The sequence below is a fragment of the Anolis carolinensis genome, chromosome 5, assembly GCF_035594765.1.
Source record: "Anolis carolinensis isolate JA03-04 chromosome 5, rAnoCar3.1.pri, whole genome shotgun sequence".
Classification (NCBI taxonomy): domain Eukaryota; kingdom Metazoa; phylum Chordata; class Lepidosauria; order Squamata; family Dactyloidae; genus Anolis; species Anolis carolinensis.
In genome coordinates, this window is record NC_085845.1 from 179,419,558 (window position 1) to 179,438,842 (window position 19,285).

The 19,285-nt window shown below is 39.1% G+C and overlaps 2 protein-coding genes across 3 annotated transcripts; one reads left to right on the forward strand and one right to left on the reverse strand.

Annotated features, from left to right (window-relative positions):
* Nucleotides 1-3,445: 3,445 nt before the first annotated feature.
* Nucleotides 3,446-5,813, forward strand: LOC100567072 (chromosome 5 C12orf73 homolog). Of its 2 annotated transcripts, none has more exons than XM_003220904.4 (3): nucleotides 3,446-3,600; nucleotides 4,345-4,470; nucleotides 5,561-5,813. In XM_003220904.4, exons 1-3 carry the CDS (start codon nucleotides 3,520-3,522, stop codon nucleotides 5,654-5,656), a joined length of 303 nt encoding a protein of 100 aa, XP_003220952.2. In that variant the 5' UTR covers nucleotides 3,446-3,519; the 3' UTR covers nucleotides 5,657-5,813. The 2 variants fall into 2 exon arrangements, with proteins under 2 accessions (XP_003220952.2, XP_008108794.1); XM_008110587.3 differs by having other exon boundaries at nucleotides 3,452-3,584.
* A 1,498-nt stretch (nucleotides 5,814-7,311) lies between these two features.
* hsp90b1 (heat shock protein 90 beta family member 1) lies at nucleotides 7,312-17,765 on the reverse strand. Its single transcript, XM_003220903.4, has 18 exons — nucleotides 17,580-17,765; nucleotides 15,648-15,747; nucleotides 14,242-14,383; nucleotides 14,047-14,163; nucleotides 13,386-13,717; nucleotides 12,890-13,001; nucleotides 11,973-12,086; nucleotides 11,643-11,759; nucleotides 11,242-11,379; nucleotides 11,085-11,162; nucleotides 10,930-10,995; nucleotides 10,224-10,493; nucleotides 9,784-10,029; nucleotides 9,564-9,700; nucleotides 8,848-8,926; nucleotides 8,505-8,660; nucleotides 8,165-8,269; nucleotides 7,312-7,570 (listed from the first exon to the last, which is right to left on the reverse strand). The coding sequence occupies exons 1-18, from the start codon at nucleotides 17,626-17,628 to the stop codon at nucleotides 7,541-7,543; spliced, it is 2,388 nt and encodes a 795-aa protein (XP_003220951.1). The 5' UTR covers nucleotides 17,629-17,765; the 3' UTR covers nucleotides 7,312-7,540.
* Nucleotides 17,766-19,285: the final 1,520 nt, after the last annotated feature.

Sequence of the window (19,285 nt, forward strand, 5' to 3'; positions counted from 1 at the left end):
TACAGTAGATTCTCACTTATCCAAGCCTCGCTTATCCAAGCCTCTGGATTATCCAAGCCATTTTTGTAGTCAATGTTTTTTATATATCATGATATTTTGGTGCTAAATTCATAAATACAGTAATTACAACATAACATTACTGCATATTGAACTACTTTTTCTGTCAAATTTGTTGTATAACATGATGTTTTGGTGCTTAATTTGTAAAATCATAACCTAATTTGATGTTTAATAGGCTTTTCCTTAATCCCTCCTTATTATCCAAGATATTAGCTTATCCAAGCTTCTGCCGGCCCATTTAGCTTGGATAAGTGAGACTCTACTGTAATAATAATAATAATAATAATAATAATAATAATAATAATAATAATAAACTTTATTTGTATTCCGCCTTATCTCCCCAAGGGGACTTGGGCGGATTCCAGCATAAAATGACAAACATTAAATGCCTCCATAAACAAACAAATATTCTTCTTTACTCGTTCAGTCGTTTTCAACTCTTCATGACCTAATGGACCAGTCCACGCCAGAGCTCCCTGTCGGCCGTCACCGCCCCCAGTTCCTTCAAGGTCAAGCCAGTCACTTCAAGGTTACCGTCCATCCATCTCGCCCTTGGTCGGCCTCTCTTCCTTTTTCCTTCCATTTTCCCCAGCATCATGATCTTCTCCAAGCTTTCCTGTCTTCTCATGATGTGGCCAAAATAATCAGCTTTGCCTCTAGTATCCTTCCCTCCAGTGAACAGTCAGGCATTATTTCCTGGAGGATGGACTGGTTGGATCTTCTTGTGGTCCAAGGCACTCTCAGGATTTTCCTCCAGCACCAAAGTTTAAAAGCGTCTATCTTCCTTCGCTCAGCCTTCCTCATGGTACAGCTCTCGCAGCCATAGGTTACTATGGGGAATACCATTGCTTTTACTATGTGGACCTTCATTGCCAGTGTGATGTCTCTGCTTTTCAGTATTTTATCGAGGTTGGCCATTGCTCTCCTCCCAAGAAGTAGATATCTTCTGATTTCCTGGCTGCAGTCTGCATCTGCAGTGATCTTCGCACCTAGAAATATAAAGTCTGTCGCAACAAATACTGACATAAAAATTCCAGAGAAACCTCACTGTGAAGAAGTGTATAAATATATTTTGTTTATAGATGACATGTGTATTTGATTTTGTTTGAACAGTCAGGTTTGGCTAAGTTTAAAATGGTGAGTATTTGAGTTGATGATGTATGGGGGAAGGTAGCCATCTTAAGGCAGGTTACCATAGCAACAGGGGCGGAGCCAACCGCCGTTTGGAAAGGAAAAGGGGGAATGTTTTAAAAACCCAGGCAGTCTGTGATTTCCATTCACAGTGAAGGAACTGATTCTTGTGTAGAGGATCAGGGTGGCTCAAATAGAAGAGTTTGAGTCAGGTCTAAAATAAAGAGAATTATTTTAGGCAGTCTGTGATTTTCTAGTCACAGTGGAGGATCTGATTCTTGTGAGGAGAATCAGGTTGGCTCAAATAGAAGGATTTGAGTCAGATCTAAGTTGGACCAGACTAGGCAAGTTAGGTGACTTGTTTAGGGTCATTTATAGAGCCTGTGGATTAGGGAAAGTTAATCCCAGGGGATCCAGGAGGATCAGGGTTTAGTGTAATCCAGAGAAAGAAATATTTTGAAAGTTTGACCACCTCATATCCGTTTGTAACCATTAAGCGAAGTGCCTTTAACAAGTTATATGAAACCATCAAGCTCTGTACCTGCAATAAACTTGTTTTGATTTTATTCAAATCAAGCCTCTGTCATACTCTTATATTAAGTTAAGCAACAACAACATCTGGAGTAAAACAAATAGAAACAGCTTAAAAGAACCAGTGCCATCTGCCTGACGTCTCTTCCATTGGTGGCAGCGAAGAAGATAGTCAAATAAATAATCAATTAACATCATCTCTCATAAGACATCTTTATTAAGTGGTGGTATCTGTGTGTGTGTGTGTGTGTGTGTGGGATCAAAAAGATTCCATCTCTGTCACACATTCCTGTCAGACACCTCACCTCTGTACATATTGGTGGCAAGCGGAGGGATTCAAAAGGGATTCCATTCCCTGTCACCCTCAGTTCTGTACACCCACATATAAAAATAACATTAAAACCTCACATCAATTTAAAGTCTAACATCAATAAATAAAACCTAACATCAATAAATTAAACTACCGGTACGTATAGTCAAACAAAATTATATTAAAATTATATAAAAATCCAAACAAGCATCCACAATAGTTTACAACAGCCAACTAGAGTTCACAGTGTGGGACTAACAATTGGTCACCTTGATTAGCATTGAAAAGCTTTGCAGCTTCAACGCTTGGCTGTTTCCTGCTTGGGGGAATCCTTTGTTGGGAGGTGTTAGCTGACCCTGATTGTTTCACGTCTGGAATTCCTCTGTTTTCTGAGTGTTGTTTTTTATTTCCTGTCCTGATTTTAGAATTTTTTAAATACTAGTGGCCAGATTTTGTTCATTTTCATGGTTTCCTTCTTTGTATTGAAATTGTCCACATGCTTGTGGATTTCAATGGCTTCTCTGTGTAGTCTGACATGGTGGTTGTTAGAGTAGTTCAGCATTTCTGTGTTCTCAAATAATATGCTTTGTCCAGGCTAGTTCAAGTGCTCTGCTATGTCAGTCATGTTCCTTGGTTCGTGTCTGGACATTGCTGCTGCGTTTCGTGGTCCCTTTATAGATTTGTCCACAGCTGCATGGTATAAGGAAGACTCCTGAAGAAGTGAGAGGATCCCTCTTGTCCTTTGCTGAATTAAGAAAACATAGGAATTCCAGACAGGAATCAATCAGGACCAGCTAACACCTCCCAACAAAGGATTCCCCCATGCAGTAAGCAGCCAGACTTTGAAGCTGAAAGGCTATTCAATACTAATCAAGGTGGCGAATTGCAACATTCACACTTGCCTCAAGCAGACAAGAGTTCTTTCTCTCACTGTGAACATTCCATAGATATATAAACCTCACTTGACTAGTTTCTAACATAGCTCATTACTTCTGAGAATGCCTGCCATAGATGCAGGCGAAACGTCCGGAAAGAATGTTTCTGGAACATGGCCATACAGCCCGGAAAACTCACAACAACTCAGGGTCTGAGGCTGTTAAGAATTGTGGGATTTGAAGTCCACAATTTGACTAGTTTCCAACATACCTCACAATCTCTGAAGATTCCTGCCATAGATGCCCTCCAAATTATCTGGAAGGAGGGCCCAAGTTTGCCCATGCCTGGTATAAGATATACCAACACATACTACTAAAAATACTTCACTCGCACCTATATGGGAGCTTGCTCATTACTTCAACGTTGTAGGTTAAAACGCTTAGGCAAGGAGTCTCTCAAGTTCAAACTAAGACACGAGACTATGTGAGTCTATTTTTCCAATCTCTATGGTACTCTATGGCTCACGGAATCGATGAAGCTGAACGTCCGGACGGCCTCCCACGTGACTGAGTGGCGCTTTCTGCGCTCGCAATAGGTCCCTTCCTTGGCCAATGGGAATCGTCCTCCCTTGTCCTGTTTCTCCATTCTTTATTAGAGCAGCCTTTCTCCCCTCCAGGTGGGAATTGGAGCAGGTAAGAGGCAAAGGCTGCCTCTGCATTGTAGAGTTAATGCGAGTTGGCAGCATTTTTAACTGCCACAGGCTCAGTGCTGTGGAATTCTGGGAGTTGTAATTTTACAAGACTATTAGCCTTGGGTTGCTGTGAGTTTTCCGGGCAGTATGGCCACGTTCCAGAAGCATTCTCCCCTGATGTTTCGCCCACCTCTATGGCAGGCATCCTCAGAAGTTGTGAGGTCTGCCTGGGGGAAGCAGCCAGACTTTGAAGGTACAAGGCCATTCAATGCTAATCAAGGTGGCCAATTGCACCATTCACACTTGCCTCAAACAGACAAAAAGTTCTTTCTCTCACCCTGGACTTTCCACGGATATATAAACCCCACTTGCCTAGTTTCCAACACACCTCATAACCTCTGCCATAGATGTGGGTGAAACATCAGGAGAGAATGCTTCTGGAACAGCCCGGAAAAGTCGCAGCAACCCAGTGATTCTGGCCATGAAAGTCTTCTGCAACACTATTAGTCTTCTCTGCCACAGAATGATGGTGCCTCTCCAAATACAAATCACAGGATTCCATAACATTGGCCATAACAATGCCATCGTAAATACTGTATTAGTACTAATATTACAGTATTATTGTTATATTTGTTTATATGCTGTTTTTTCCTCTTAATGAGACTGAACATTCCTCCTTCACCCCACTTCATCACCCCATTTCTGCATTACTGACCCTTTTCTTCTTCTCTGATTCATATTCTAGCCCTCATCCCTTTTCACCATGCCTGCAGGAGTACCTTGGCCTCGCTACTTGAAAATGCTGACTGCAAGTATGTTGGCCATGTTTGCTGGCGCGGAGGTTGTCCATCAATATTACCGCCCTGATCTTGTAAGTGGTGTTTCCCCCCATTTATTTTCGTTTTGAGATACTTGCAGTCCTCAAATTACAAACATCTGACTTACACATGACTCATAGTTAAGACAACAGGAAGTAAGATAAATCTACCCCAAAGAAGGGAAATTTGCTCCGGAAAGCATTATGATGGGAAAGAGTTGTCTCCACTGAAGCTATATCAACAATCCTTGTTTCCACTACAAGCCCAATTTTTAAAAATCCAGTGATCATAGGGACATAAAGTGAGATGAAATCTTCTGACAGGGGCACAGACATGAAAACAAGCACCACAAGGGTGTCAACCCTTCCCTATCCAAAGCATGCATATGTGTCTGTGTGTATGTGTATGACCTGTGCAAAACTTTGGAAGTAGTTCATGAGTTGTATTAATTTTGGGAAAATTCGTATTTATGACATGACTAATGAACCTGAACTTGAGCTCCTGAAATCCAGGCAGAACTAAACTGGGCTCTCCTGAAATTCTGGAAAAGATTAGAAGTATTTTATTAGTAACTTAGGTAACTTCTATTTTTTTTTTGACTGTTTTGCAAATGTCTATGGGAAGCACTGCTGGGGATAGGCCGAGGATTTGTGTGTTCTGCCAAAAGGGGCCAGCGGCTTTCTTGGGAAGGGCGTGGAGTCCTCCTCAGCCGCCTCCTCCTTGCTGGGAAGCAGCGAGTGAGTGAGGAAGCCCCCCTCCCGTCCTTTTTTCCTCCACCCATTGCTCAAATGAAAAGGAATTGCAGTAAGAGTATTTAAATTCCTCTTTTCTTTGAATAGTTCATATGGTTCCTCTTCCCTCCTACATTATCCTTACAACTAGGTTTGGCCTGAGGTCACCTGATGAATTTTGTGGCTCAGGCCAGATTAAAACTGGACCTCCTAAACTCAAGTAGACTTTCCTGGCTTTCACACCCTTTTCCCTCCAGGACATAACATTATTTTTTCATTGTTCAGGGGCATAATAGGCAGGAATAGGTTTGGACTTTGGACCTGATGAACTATTCAAGGACAGCGGTTGGATGATCTTTATCCAGATGTTCATGTGACTGATGTGTCTTTTGGGGTTTATTTTATTTTACAGACAATACCTGAAGTTCCTCCCAAACCTGGAGAGCTCAGAACAGAACTCTTGGGTCTCAAAGGAAAAAAACAGCAGGTCCAACCTTCACAACAGTGACTATGATGGTGTTGCATCTCTCCACAAAATACATTATTTCTCAGTTGAATGCATACAACTAGACAATGATTTCTGGATGTCCAGAAATCATTTACCTAGAGCTATTAGCCTTAGGTACACTTCCATGCTTTAATTAAATGTGAATATATTTTCTGGATATTTTTTGTGTAAGAAATTGGCTACAAGTGCCTTGTATTTGTGACAGCTGCTGGTATGAACATCACTCCCATTTATGTCATGGAGCCCCAAACAACTACATCCTATGGGAACTGAAATGGATGTCTGATTTGTTGCATGACAAAACAGCATACTTTTGCTGTGGTTTTCATTGGTAGCAGTTAGCTTTGAAGACAATTCATTATTTAATGTCTAACTACTGGAAGTAGTCTTGAGTTCAGTATATCTAAGATAGCCTGTCCTGCCAGCATCCCGTTTGCACAAATGCTTAAAGCTGTGCCTGCAACACATAGGAGGGGATAGGCTAGCTTAAAAACTGCCTCAGATGGCCTTTACAGGCTTTGCACTATAGCCGATACAAATACAGTACCAGTCTCTTACACCAAACATGGCATCAGCTAGCTGGTTTTTGTCAAGTTCGCAATTATGGAGAAAATAGTAGCACCCCTTCAAACCATACTAAAACCTTACTAAAAATCTGAAACCTAAGGATAAAAGTGCAGCACTCTTGGTAACTTGGTCAAGTTTTATTTCTTCATGAACCATGGCAGCATCAAGCATGCAGATGTGAATCATTTACAGGAAAGTCTACTTCACAATTTTTTAATTGCTGTACCCAAAGAAACCTAAATCAGAACTCAAGATTGTTTTGCTTGTGGCAGCATAAGGAATGCTGTAGAACCTATTCATTCTGGTATGTGTGAGTCTATTAAAGTTTTCCCCTTTTCCAGTAAGTGCAGGAGTCTCCCAGTTTCTTGTGAAAAATTCTTTAATAGGTTATACGACTGCTCTATAGCTATCAAATTACTTGAATAGGAATCAGAAGCAAGGGCTTTCTAGTCATTATACATTTCAGCTAAATCTTTAGCTTGCATTAGTGCAACAGCTGTCAGCAAGACAAAATATATAACCTCCTTTATATATGCAGTCAAGTATGCTATGTGAAAACTTGATCAGTATGAGTGGTTTATTTCTGTTCATTTTTATAGGAGCTCAGTGTAACATACCTTATGCTGCATGCATGGTCACCAGTAGCACTAACAGGAACATAAAGGGAAACTGATGACATTATGTCAGTATGGCTGGCTTTATTAAATGCAATATGTTTACTTATATGCAGAGTACCAGGATCCATTCAATAATTTATTAAATAAATCAGAAGTGTACTATACTCAGTCCTCTACATATTATGTTCCCTCTAGAATCTTAGTCCTCCAGTGTGATTGTGGTCAATCTCTGTCAGATGCTGACCATAGTTCTGAAGGACCCAGAGAAGTGTTTTCTGATGTAAAAAACCAGCAAATTTGCGTTAATGTTTATTTCCTGTACTCCTAACTCCAGAAAAAGTGGTGTTTATACTTGGGATTCAAGCATATACATTAACATCACCATCTTCTTTTGTAAGAATGTTCTTTTCCACAATTCCCACTACAGAAGACAATGAACAGATTGTTTGCTTCCAAATAAATAAATACAGCTAATGGTGTGAACATTTTAATTTTGTACACGACAAGATTTTACACCAAGTAGTCAGTTAAATAGTACAAATTTACATTGTGAGGAATGTTTAAAAAATGCAACTTAAAAAAATTCTTTTCTGCCCATAACCCTAAGCCTCCCCCCAACATTTTACAGTGAAAAAGAAACAAGTTTAGTTCACATTCCTGCTTCATCTGAAACACAGGATAGTAATTTCTGAAGTGCATTTTACAATTCATCTTTGACATCTGTGGGCTCCTGCAAAAGACAAAGAAAAGATTACGTCCAAAGCTGCACTAGCACTCACTATCTACCAAGAAACATTAGGCATGATTCCCCAGAGCGTGTTAACTGCTTACTAGTCTGCCAATGTTTTTATTGTATTTGTCCACTGTACTCTCAACTTCAGAATAAAAACACAATTTTAGTCTGATAAATGCACCTAAACAGAATAAAATAGAACATCAAGGACTCCAGGACAAATATAGTGATAACATTCAAGGCAATATTACTGGATGGTTGGCTGATCTTTTCTTTGGGCGGAGAGACAACAGATCTTGTAGTTATAAATAAAATTAAATATGTACCAGCATAGAGTCCAAGTCTGCTCATTTATATACAGAGAAACAGCCAAGTGTTTAACTGCAGATCAAAATAAAAATTGTTTCAAGTCTCCAATATTGTAATGATGCAAATACTGGAAATGTCTTAATTCCATCTGAGGGATTATGACATTTAACTCTATGTAATATTTGTATCACTATTTTCCCATGTGGGAAAATATGCCAACAGAGCTGGGGCTAAATGACAACCTACCCAAGTTTCCCCTTTATGCACCTTAAATACACTGACCTTTTTCTCTGTTTCACTGTCTTCAGCATCTTCATCTTCATCAGCATCAACCTCTTCCTCTACCTCTTCAGCAGCCTCTTCTGGTTCTTCAGCTTCCTCTTCCACCTGTCAAAGGTAAAGTTTTAAGTCAAAATCACCCCCAGAAATCAAAAACATTCCCATCCCAATATATTCAAACTATTTCTAGGTTCACTGCCATGAATACAAAATGTAAGCTTCTAACAGCTATTATCTGTGCCTTTTCAATTCTTAAATAGTACTTTTTTAAAAATCAGAATTAGATTATGAAATGGACTGCCAATTTTAGGAGTGGAACCACACGTCTAAAATTTTGACGAACCTTTTCCTCTGGGTCAATGTTCAGACTCAGTCGAAGCATTCTTTCTATCCTATCTCCATATTCCTTTGTATCTGGTAGCAGATACCCTGATCTTATTGTAGCCGTTTCAAATAAAACCACAGCAAGATCTGCAACCGTTTGATCATCTTCATTTTCCTAAGGGAAAAAAGACCCAAAGTTTAACAAAATTTAAAAAAAAATGTTTTTCTATAAATCCCTAGATTTCCTATGGATCTGTATTTAACTTGCATAATAGGGCTGAACAAACACACTGCCACAATATTTGGTTCTATTAAAGTTCAGAAGCATGACACAGAACCTCACTACCTTAAAGGTTTCTTACCTGAACACGCCTGAGCATATCTTTTACAATAGGATGTCTAGGGTTGAGTTCAAATGTCTTCTTTTGACTTGCATAGTAACTGATGGGGGAAAAAAAATAAGAGTAAGTTACTGAGGATGAATTTTACTCTATTCAAAGTTCAGTAGTTAAGTAGTTAAGCAGTACTGTCATATGAACATACAATCAGAAGCACATCTTACTATATTTTAATGCTATGCTTTCACAGGGAAGTATTAACAGGATTGTAGCCCAAATGCAAAGTCCAAATCAGTGTTCAGAAAGTGCAACATTCCAATGGTGACTGTCCACCAATGCATATTGACCAATCATACTCGTCCTAGACTACATGATTGAAATTTATGATCTACATCAATTGACTGAGTGGTTTCCTCTAATTTGAGATTAACTATTAAAAATAGTTCAGAAATTACCCCCAAAATTTTGTACTATACTTCCTATAGGTCAAACAGGCCCTGGGGAAACCAAAATGGGATGAAACGACCAACATCTCCCAAAGACAGGAGGCATGATTTGGTAAATCAGTTGTTCTGAGAAGCAAGTTGGATGGAGACAAAAGGACCACATTTATTTCCACCTAGATGGTTTTAGGATAGAATATACTTTGTAGGAAGAGTACTGGAAGATGTTTAATTAGTTGGTGACTGACAAGTTAGATAATATTTAGAAAACACATTACAAGAAAATTAAAACTTTACTTTGTAGAGATGTCTTTGCCAGTCTGGTAAGCCTGTGCCTTCATGATTCTTTCCATGTTGCCAGACCATCCATACTGACTCGCCACAAGAGCACATGGTGATTGAGTTAGCCTCTGAGACAATACAGCTTTTTCAATCTAAAGGGGAAATAAGCTGTATTAATTCATACCCACTATAAAATATTACTGGAAGAACACCAAAGCTGTAAATATGTACATACCTTATCCTTTAGAGCTTTATCTTTCATCCAATTTAAAAGGGGTTCATACTCCTTTTCTAAAGCTTCTCGGGCTTCTTTTGATTTTTCACTTTCTTCAAACTTTACTCCTTCTTTAGCAACATTCTGGAACCTTTTATTATCAAACTCTGGGAGGGCCTGAATGCAGTATTCATCTACAGGCTCTGTTAAATAGATTACTTCATAACCCTTCCTCAGAAGCCGTTCCACAAATGGTGAAGATTCGGCCTACAAAACAAGTTCAAACTGAGTATAATACAAGGCAAAATTGCAAATACCGACAAGCAAGCTATTTAACTTATGCTAACCACGTTTATTCAGGATCACTCATCTTAATTCTGAAGACAGATTTTCTAGCATCTTACTGCAGAGCAAAGGTTACAGCAGTAGTGAATAAATTAATGGAAAAACATTGATTTTACCTCTTTTCTGCTGGAGCCAGCCATAAAATAGATTTTGTCCTGTTTCTCCTTCATTCTTTCTACATACTGATCAAGACTTGTCACATTGCTCTCATGATGAGAAGTTTGGAAACGAAGCAATTTAGCTAGACGCGTACGATTGGAATGGTCTTCTATCACTCCAAGTTTGATATTTGTGCCAAATTCTTTCCAGAATGTCTCATTGTATTTTTCTTCAGCAATCTTTTTAATCATATCAAGTGTTTTGCGGACAAGCTTTTTTCTGATAACCTAAAATTCATGAAATTGAATGAGATTAAGAAAAGGACTATAGTCTGATAAAATTTAGAGTATTAACAATATTGAGAAACTTTAGGACCCAAGAGCAAAATAGAATATAACTTTAGTCATACATGATGTTTCATAGTTATTTATTCTTATGTAAACTTTTTCACTTATCATTTGGCAAGAAACCAGCTGCTAGAACCTTTATTTCCCTCCTCTTCCCCAATCTTACTTAGCTAAAATTGGGAAGAAGTTACCAGTTGGACTACTGGGGAGGAATGAGGACTAAACTGACTCACAGCCCACTTTTTTGAAAGAGATAATGATGCTTTATGTTGAAAACTCCTTTTAGACAAGGAGAAACTCTGCAGCCCATGTTATAAAGTCAACGTATAATTCCCAGAAAGATCTAATTAAAACCAAACTCAAATAATAGGCATACCTTTAGTAGTTTGTGTTGCTGGAGAGTTTCACGAGATACATTTAGAGGAAGATCATCTGAGTCTACCTATAGTTTAAAGAGGAGATTTTAAAAGAGGTTTATCAAGAAAATAGAACCTAAACATGTAAATGGACATTTCTATTGCAGATACTTACAACGCCCTTGACAAAATTGAGATATTTGGGCATCATATCATGGAAGTCATCTGTGATGAATACTCTCCGGACATAAAGCTATGGAAGAACAAATTTGACAATTTTATTCTTGCAATATTCCTTACTGAGAAAAAGTTCACACTTTTCTTTACCTTACCTTAATAAAATCACTCTTTTTTGATCCATATTCATCAAATAAGCCACGTGGGGCAGTGGTGGGAATAAACAAAATTGACTTGAATGTTACTTCTCCCTCAGCAGTAAAGTGAATATAAGCCATAGGATCATCAGATTCCTGCATAGGGAAAAATCAGTAAGTTTTCATTTCTTCAAAGAAAAAAAAACTAATTTCTCATTCCTTCCAGAACTGTTTCTTCAAACTGTCCAACGTTCCCAAAATATAGCAACTTAAGTAACAAGTACAGACTCACTTTCCTTACGTCCATTCATCTTTCAAGATAAACTCACTATACCTTTTATATTTTAGGAAATACTTTACACTATGGGCATTAACTGCACTGTGTTCACACTAGTCTCAAGATGCAAAGGCAAACACACCTTAGAAAATGATTTGTAGAAAGCTTTGTATTCATTCTCTTCCACTTCTTTAGATGGCCTCTGCCAAATTGGCTTGATATCGTTCATGAGCTCCCAATCCCAGACAGTTTTCTCAACCTGTAAAGTATATACAAAATCATTTATTTCCCAAAATATGCTGATGGTACATCAAATCTTAACTGAAATGTTTATATAACAGCAATAGAAAACCAAAGCAGGCTAACATTTGTAAGCCAATTGATGAAGAATGGGAAACAGATAGCTAAATTAATAAATGTAAATAAAATATCCTAAGTCTAATTCTGATTGAAGTAAAAATATAGACCTTGCCTTTTTAGTTTTTGGCTTTTTCTCGTCTTCCTCCTCCTCTACTGCAGCTTCGTCATCTGCTTCATCTTTTTCTTTTAGCTCTTCATCATCAATAGGTTCTTCTACAGTTTCTGTCTACAACGAACATTTCAAGTTGAGCTCACATATTTCTCAGAGCAATCTAGTTTGATACATTCTTAGTCGAGTTTATTATGGAGACACTATACAACTGAACTTCAACCAAACTTGTCTGGTTATGTTGTATGCCTTCAAGTAGTTTTTGCCTTATGGCAATGTAAAGACAAATCTATCATTTGATTTTCTTGGCAAGATTGGTTCAGAGAGGTTTTGCCTTCCCTTCCTGATGAGAAAGTGCAACTTGACCAAGATCACCCAGTGGGGTTGGGTTTCCATGGCTGAGCACGGATTCAAACACTGTCTTCCAGAGTCATTGTCCAATGTTCAAACTCCTGTACAAATAGAGCTGTAACCATTTTATAAACCAGGCAAACCTAATACCAATCTATACCATTTAGTAATGCATGCATATGCTACAATTCAAACTTTGCTTTTGCCACCCTTGCAGACAGTGTAAGGCTCCTGTTCACTTCAATAACTGATATCTTATAAAACTACAGTATACAAAGGCAGTCCCTGTGCAGATCTCATTTCATCAACTAAGAGTGAAATTAGCTGGCTGTGTGTATTTCAAGTCAATATGAAGATGCAAAATGACTCAAAAATATCTACCTTTTGTTCTCAAACAGATCCTTGTTTTTATGTCATACTTATGGAGATAGTTTGTTCTTGTACTTAACAAAAGGTTGCTTCTTATCATTAGTTAAGTTTTGTCTTCTACCCGCAGGGTTGTAACTCTGATAACAATTGACACTTTAAGTACAAATAATAAGAAAAATGGGTAAAGAGTATTCATTTACCTTGCTACTCCACACGTATATAGGGAAGTTTATGAACTGTGAGTATTTTTTGACCAAGTTCTTAACTGTATCCAGCTCAAGGTAATCTGAAGCCTCCTCTTTCAGAACAAGACTGTGGAACAGAACAATTGTTGCATTTAACATTATATTTGCATTACAACTGAAAAATTAGGACTAGTGTTCTCTACTCCTCCCCCCTTTCAGGCCTTGCTATTCAAAATTCAATCCCATCTAAAGTAAAGAAACTACCATATAAACTTTAAAAAATACTGTATTTCGCTACTCTACAGGGTTTAGATTAAGTTTGGTGTCAGAGATACTTCTGATTCCAGGAAATTCAAACTTTGTCATACTCATCAGACCTAAAGTCTAAAAAACTGTCAGGTTTCAGCTTTAAAATATGTGGAAAAGTCTAAGGTCATTTTCAGTACTGAACAAAAAACAAAACATATTTGCTTTAATCAGTATCTTCCTTCAGAATACTAGCAACACTTACGTTATTGTAGTGCCTCGTCCCAAGGTGTTTCCTCGAGGATCATCAATTACAGAAAACTCATTTGAATCAGATTCCCAGATGTGCTGAGTGCCATTATTGTGCTTTGATGTGACAATAACCCTGTCTGCCACAAGGAAGGCAGAATAGAACCCAACACCGAACTGACCAATCAACTCGGAAGTTGACTGATTCTCTTCTTGCATTTCAGTTATCTTACTCAAAAATTCACTTGTACCAGACTTGGCGATGGTACCCAAGTTTTTGATGAGTTCTTCCTTGGTCATGCCAATGCCAGTGTCCGTAACATGAAGCATATTTTTCTCTTTATCACACTGCAAAATAGAAAATTAGTAGAGTACCATGTCAATTCAACATATCATTGCTAAGAGGACCACAAAGAAATTACACCAATTTAACCATGACCCTGAAAGCAATTTCAGTCAAATGAATGTTCCTTCAGCTGTTCAGTTTCCTATAATCAATCCTTATTCCTCATGCAATAAGAAAACAGCAAGCCACATCTTAAAAGTTTTTAGTAAGTCTGCATCATGTTGATTACGAAGTTCTATAATTTTTTTGAGACATTATAAATGAATCCATTTAATACTATAAAAGATGGTATCTAAAGATTGCACCAAAAGAAACCACAATAGCACCTTACCTTAATTTTTATTGTGAGCTCTTCGTTACCAGAAAGAGCATTTTCATCAGTCAGCGAGATCAGCCGTATTTTATCAAGAGCATCAGATGCATTTGAAATCAGTTCTCTTAAGAAGATCTGAAAACATAAAGACAAATCAGCCAGTTGTACAGAGAAAGATTACCCAGGACTACCTACAATTAATATATAGCTTACCTCTTTATTTTTGTAAAGCGAGTTGATGATGAGCTTCATCATTCGGTTCACTTCAGCCTGGAATGCAAATTTTTCTGACTTCTCTCTAATTTGTTTTATTTGGGATGCATTTAACCCATCCAACTGAATAGACTCCTCTTCCCTGTAGATAGTAAAAATATTATATGTTAGATAAGTGGTTCCCAACCTGTGGGACCCCAAATGTTTTGGTTGTCAACTCCCAGAAATCCTAACAGCTGGTAAACTGGCCAGGATTTCTGGGAGTTGTAGGCCAAAACACCTGGGGACCTACAGGTTGAGAACCACTGTGTTAAGATCTTAAATTTAACCATTAAGAAATTATACTTGGATTAAGTAATGTAGGTACTGTATAAAAAGTTAAGTTTTTGTTGCAAATGCAAATCACACCTACGCCAAAACTACATCTGGCACAATTAAACAAGCAGAATCCAAGTCTGTGGCCAAGACTGGGCATAAATCCAATAAATAATAATTTTAAAAATCCATCTCTAGTGGAGCATCCTTTGCCCATAATGTACAGTAATTCACTTTTCAGGCTTAAGTTTTCTATGTGGGTGTATGTTAGCCCACCCCACTTTGCTTTTCACATTTTTTTTAGTATTAAAATACCATGCACAATGAAGTTGTCAGATTGGCTTTTTAAGGCTTAACCAACGACTCACAATCATTCCAAGCTCCCTTTGTTTAGAAATGGGCAAGGAGAGAGATATTTAAAGATTGTGTTTTAGTACTGATGTTGTCCAGGATTCGGTCTCATGACTATTCTAGCGTAATAATAAATGATCAGTTTCTTTATTTCCTTCCCTATCAGTAGTGATGTTTCAAGCATCAATGTATTACTTCACTCTACCTAGCATCTTCCTGTTGGGTTAGGATGAGATTGATATAGATAAGCTGTAAGAAGATACAGTATTCAATACTAATCACACCCAATTTCAAGTTTATTTTCTAGCCAGGATTCCTAGGAGGATTTATCACTGCAGCTAAATTATTTAGTACAAGTAAATGTAAAATACTATATATACATCAACCCTATTATGAAAAAAATATGATTATAAACTTCAGTTTAACAACAGTACATCTAACAAAGCGCCTATGTTCCCAATTAGATTATGACCTAATACTCTTTGTATGGACTTTTCTATTGTGTGTTTGATCAAAGCCAACTAATCAAGCCAGATTTTTCCAGTCCATATTGGAAAAAGTTCTACTTGAAAGACTCCATCATCATTACAGTTCAGCTATATGCCCACATGGGACCAGCAAATTGGCATTACAACAGAAGAGACTTGCATCTTGACTACTTTTCATTAACTCTATGTAGATAACATTTGTTCCAAGTGTGCATTTTACATCAACTGTATTGATACTTTTAAAAAACAAACCTCTGAACAACTTCATCATCTGTTCGAGATCCTTCCCTACTTTTACCCAGGTCATCTTCCACAGTGCCATCCACATCAATCTCATCAGCCTGGGCTGAGGCTGCAAAAAGAAGAATTTGGATAGTTTAGTCTTTCAAAACACAACTATGCATCTCCACCTGCTTGAAACATACACAAAACAGGCAGAACTTTACAAACAAGGGACTTTTTAAAGCAGGCACTCCTCGTGCATGTTAAGAATTATACTGTATAGCCAAGAATACAGAATGTGCAGTACCATCTAGGGAGCATTTCTACCTATTAAGACATTAGAACAACAAGATACATAGGAAGCAGATGAAGCAACCTTTGAAACCATATCCCATTGTATTGGGGGACTGTCCAAAAGAGTCTGCAAAACAGAAGAAAATCTTTGATTGGATGGACATTTTCTTTCAGACTTCAAGCACATGACAGAGAGGCTACAGTCCAATTGTGCTCCTTAAGAGAAGATGACGGAATTATACATTTCCTAAGCATATCTATCACAGGGTAGATGGGATTATGACTAACATGGGCTGCACCTACATTACAGACCTGATAGATACTGTTTGTCACCCCTTTAATTGCCATGATTCAATGTTATGGAATTGTAGGAGCCATAGTTTGGCGAGGCCCCAACATTCTTTTGCATAGTGGTTCTCAACTTGCATAGTGGTTCTCAACCCATATGTTTTGGCCTTCTACTCCCAGAAATCCTAACAGCTGGTAAACTGGCTGGGACTTCTGGGAGTTGTAGGCCAAATCCCCTCCCCCCCGGGGTTGAGAACCACTGCTTTAGCAGAGAAGGCCAGGGACCTTGCAAACAATTCCCAAAGTTCTATCTCATTGAGGAATGGCAGTTAAAGTGATGTCAAATGGAATTGATTCTGGCAGTGTAGACATACCCTCCAAGGAATGCTCTACTTTGAAGTCAAATGAAAATGCAGCCAAAACTTCAGGTACAAAAGATGTCCCCATTGGCAGAAAAGGAGCAGGACTGAGGGTGTATCTACACTGTAGAACAGGCGTGGACAAACTTCAGCCCTTCAGGCATTTTGGACTTCAACTCCCACAATTCCGGCTGTTAGTAACTGCGGGAGTTACAAGTCCCAAACAAATGGAAATGCAGCCAAGACTCCAGCCCTACAAGACGACGTCTCCATTGGCAGAAAAGAAACGCGATGGAGGGTGTATCTAACTGTAGAACAGACATGGGCAAACTTCAGCCTTCCAGGCATTTTGGCATTCCAGCTGTTAGGAATTGTGGGAGCTATAAGTCCGTAACACCCGGAGGCTGAAGTTTGCCCATGCCTGCCGTATAACGAATTCAGTTTGGTACTATTTGTGCAGTCAGGGCTCAATGTGATGGAATTATGGGAATTGCAGTTTTGCAAGGTCTTCAGCCTCCTCTGCCAAAGAGTGATGCTCTTCACCAAATTACAACTCCCAGGATTCCATACCATTGAGAAATGGCAGTTAAGGCGGTGCCATACCGCATTCATTCTGCTGCCATGGTTGCAAATCCTGTATAGCAAGCATGGGCCAACTTGAGCCCTTGGGGTGTTTTAGACAAACTCCATCATTCCCGACAGCCTCAGGCCTTTTCCTTTTCCCTCTCAGCCGCTTAAGCGCCGAGGGGAAAAAGGAAGGGGTTTGAGACGGTTATGAATGATGGGAGTTGGAAGTCCAAAACACCCCAGGGCCTAAGTCGGCTCATTCCTGCGCTATTCCATAGCACTGGGCCGTGGCAGTTAAAGTGGAACACAACGCAGAGTTTAAATGGAGGAGGAAGCCTCGAGGCCTGAAGTTAGAGAAAAGGGGAAGTTGAGGCCTTCCCTTCTCCCTCCAACGGCTTCCCACAGAATGTTCCAGAACCCCCCCCCCCCCTTTCTCCCCTCAACCTCAGCTCACCGGCCAAAAAGAGGACGAACAGGAGGCCGAGTCCCCACAGAGGCTTCATGTCGCCGGTTCGAAGCTGACTCCGGACTGTCCCTGCCGCCCACGCGGCGCTGAAGTATGAGGGAACTGGGGGAACCTCCTCAGCAACACCTGAGAAGACGGAGCCACTAATCAAAGTCAGCCCGCCCCCCCCTTCCCCGGCCGGCTTATCACTCGCACACGCCGCGAGGCGGAGGCCAAGGCACCAATCGCGGCGCACCACGCCAAACGCGGAACCAATAGGAAGCCAGAAGAGGAGGGGCGGAGCTCTCTCTCCGCCAATCGGCGGTTTCCAGGTGAGGGATTCCAGCGCCAGAGCGTGGCCGGGCCCAATTGGTTGTTACCACGGAAGGCAGCCAATCGGGAGTAAGGGCGGGAGTAATAGGCCTTGGTTTGGTTTCCTTTTTCCCCTCCCCATTTAAATAGGCTGAATCAAATTCTCCAAAATGTGTTCTTGGGACGAGCTTCAGGATTGTGTTGTTGTGAGTTTTCCGGGCTGTATGGCCATGTTCCAGAAGCATTCTCTCCTGACGTTTCGCCCACATCTATGACAGGTTTGTTGGAAATTAGAGCAGTCAGGTTTATATACCTGTGGGAGGTCCAGGGTGGGAGAAATAACTTGTCTGCTTGAGGCAAATGTAAACGTTGCAGTTGGCTACCTTGATTAGCATTGAATGGCTTGCAGTCCCAAAGTTTGTCAGCTTCCCTTTTATTCCCATTATTATATGAAAGCTAAGTTACTGCATTTATATTGAAGAACAAATGTTATAATAGCTAACATTTAGCTAACAAAGGATTCCTCCAGGCGGGAGGCAGCCAATCCTTGAAGCTGCAAGGCCATTCAATGCAAATTAAGGCGATAAATTGCAACATTCACACTTGCTTCAAAAAACAGTTCTTTTCCCATCCTGAACCTTCCACAGAAACATAAACTTGTCTAGTTTTCAACAGACCTCACAGTCTCTGAAGATGCCTGCCATAGATGTGGGGGAACTGCCAGGAGAGAATGCTTCTGGAACATAGTCCGGAAAACTCAGAATAACCCAGTGGTTATGAAAGCCTTTGACAACACACAGAAGATGATTGCGTTTTTTAAAAATATTTTTAATGGAAGGAGATTTAGGAGTAGGGGAAAGCTAGGGGTTATTTTATTTGTTGTATTTTAGTGTTTAGTATCTATTTTAGTAGGAATTGTTTCTACAAAATCAAAAGTTCTAAATAGAAACCTGTAAGTAACTAAATTTATCTAAAAATGTTATGTGGTTTATGTTACTCATAATATTGTAGTATAGTGGTATAGTCCAATATAGTGATGTATAATACTAATATTGTGCTATGCTAATAACATAATATATTGATATAATATGATGTAATGCAATATAATACTACCAGTAATACAATACAATATTAGTTTAATATAGTAATACTAATATATTAAATATAATTACTGCTGATATATGATATACTGTTTTATTGCATATTTGAAGTTGTAATGTTTTTGGTTGTGAGCCGCTTTGAGTCTCTGTATGGAGATAAAGCGGGATATAAATAATATGCTTATAATTTAGGATATATATATATATATATATATAAATATTTTGCATGTGTATCATTTGTTTTTATGCATTTTATAATATACTAGCTGTGCCCGGCCACGCGTTGCTGTGGCGAAGTCTGGT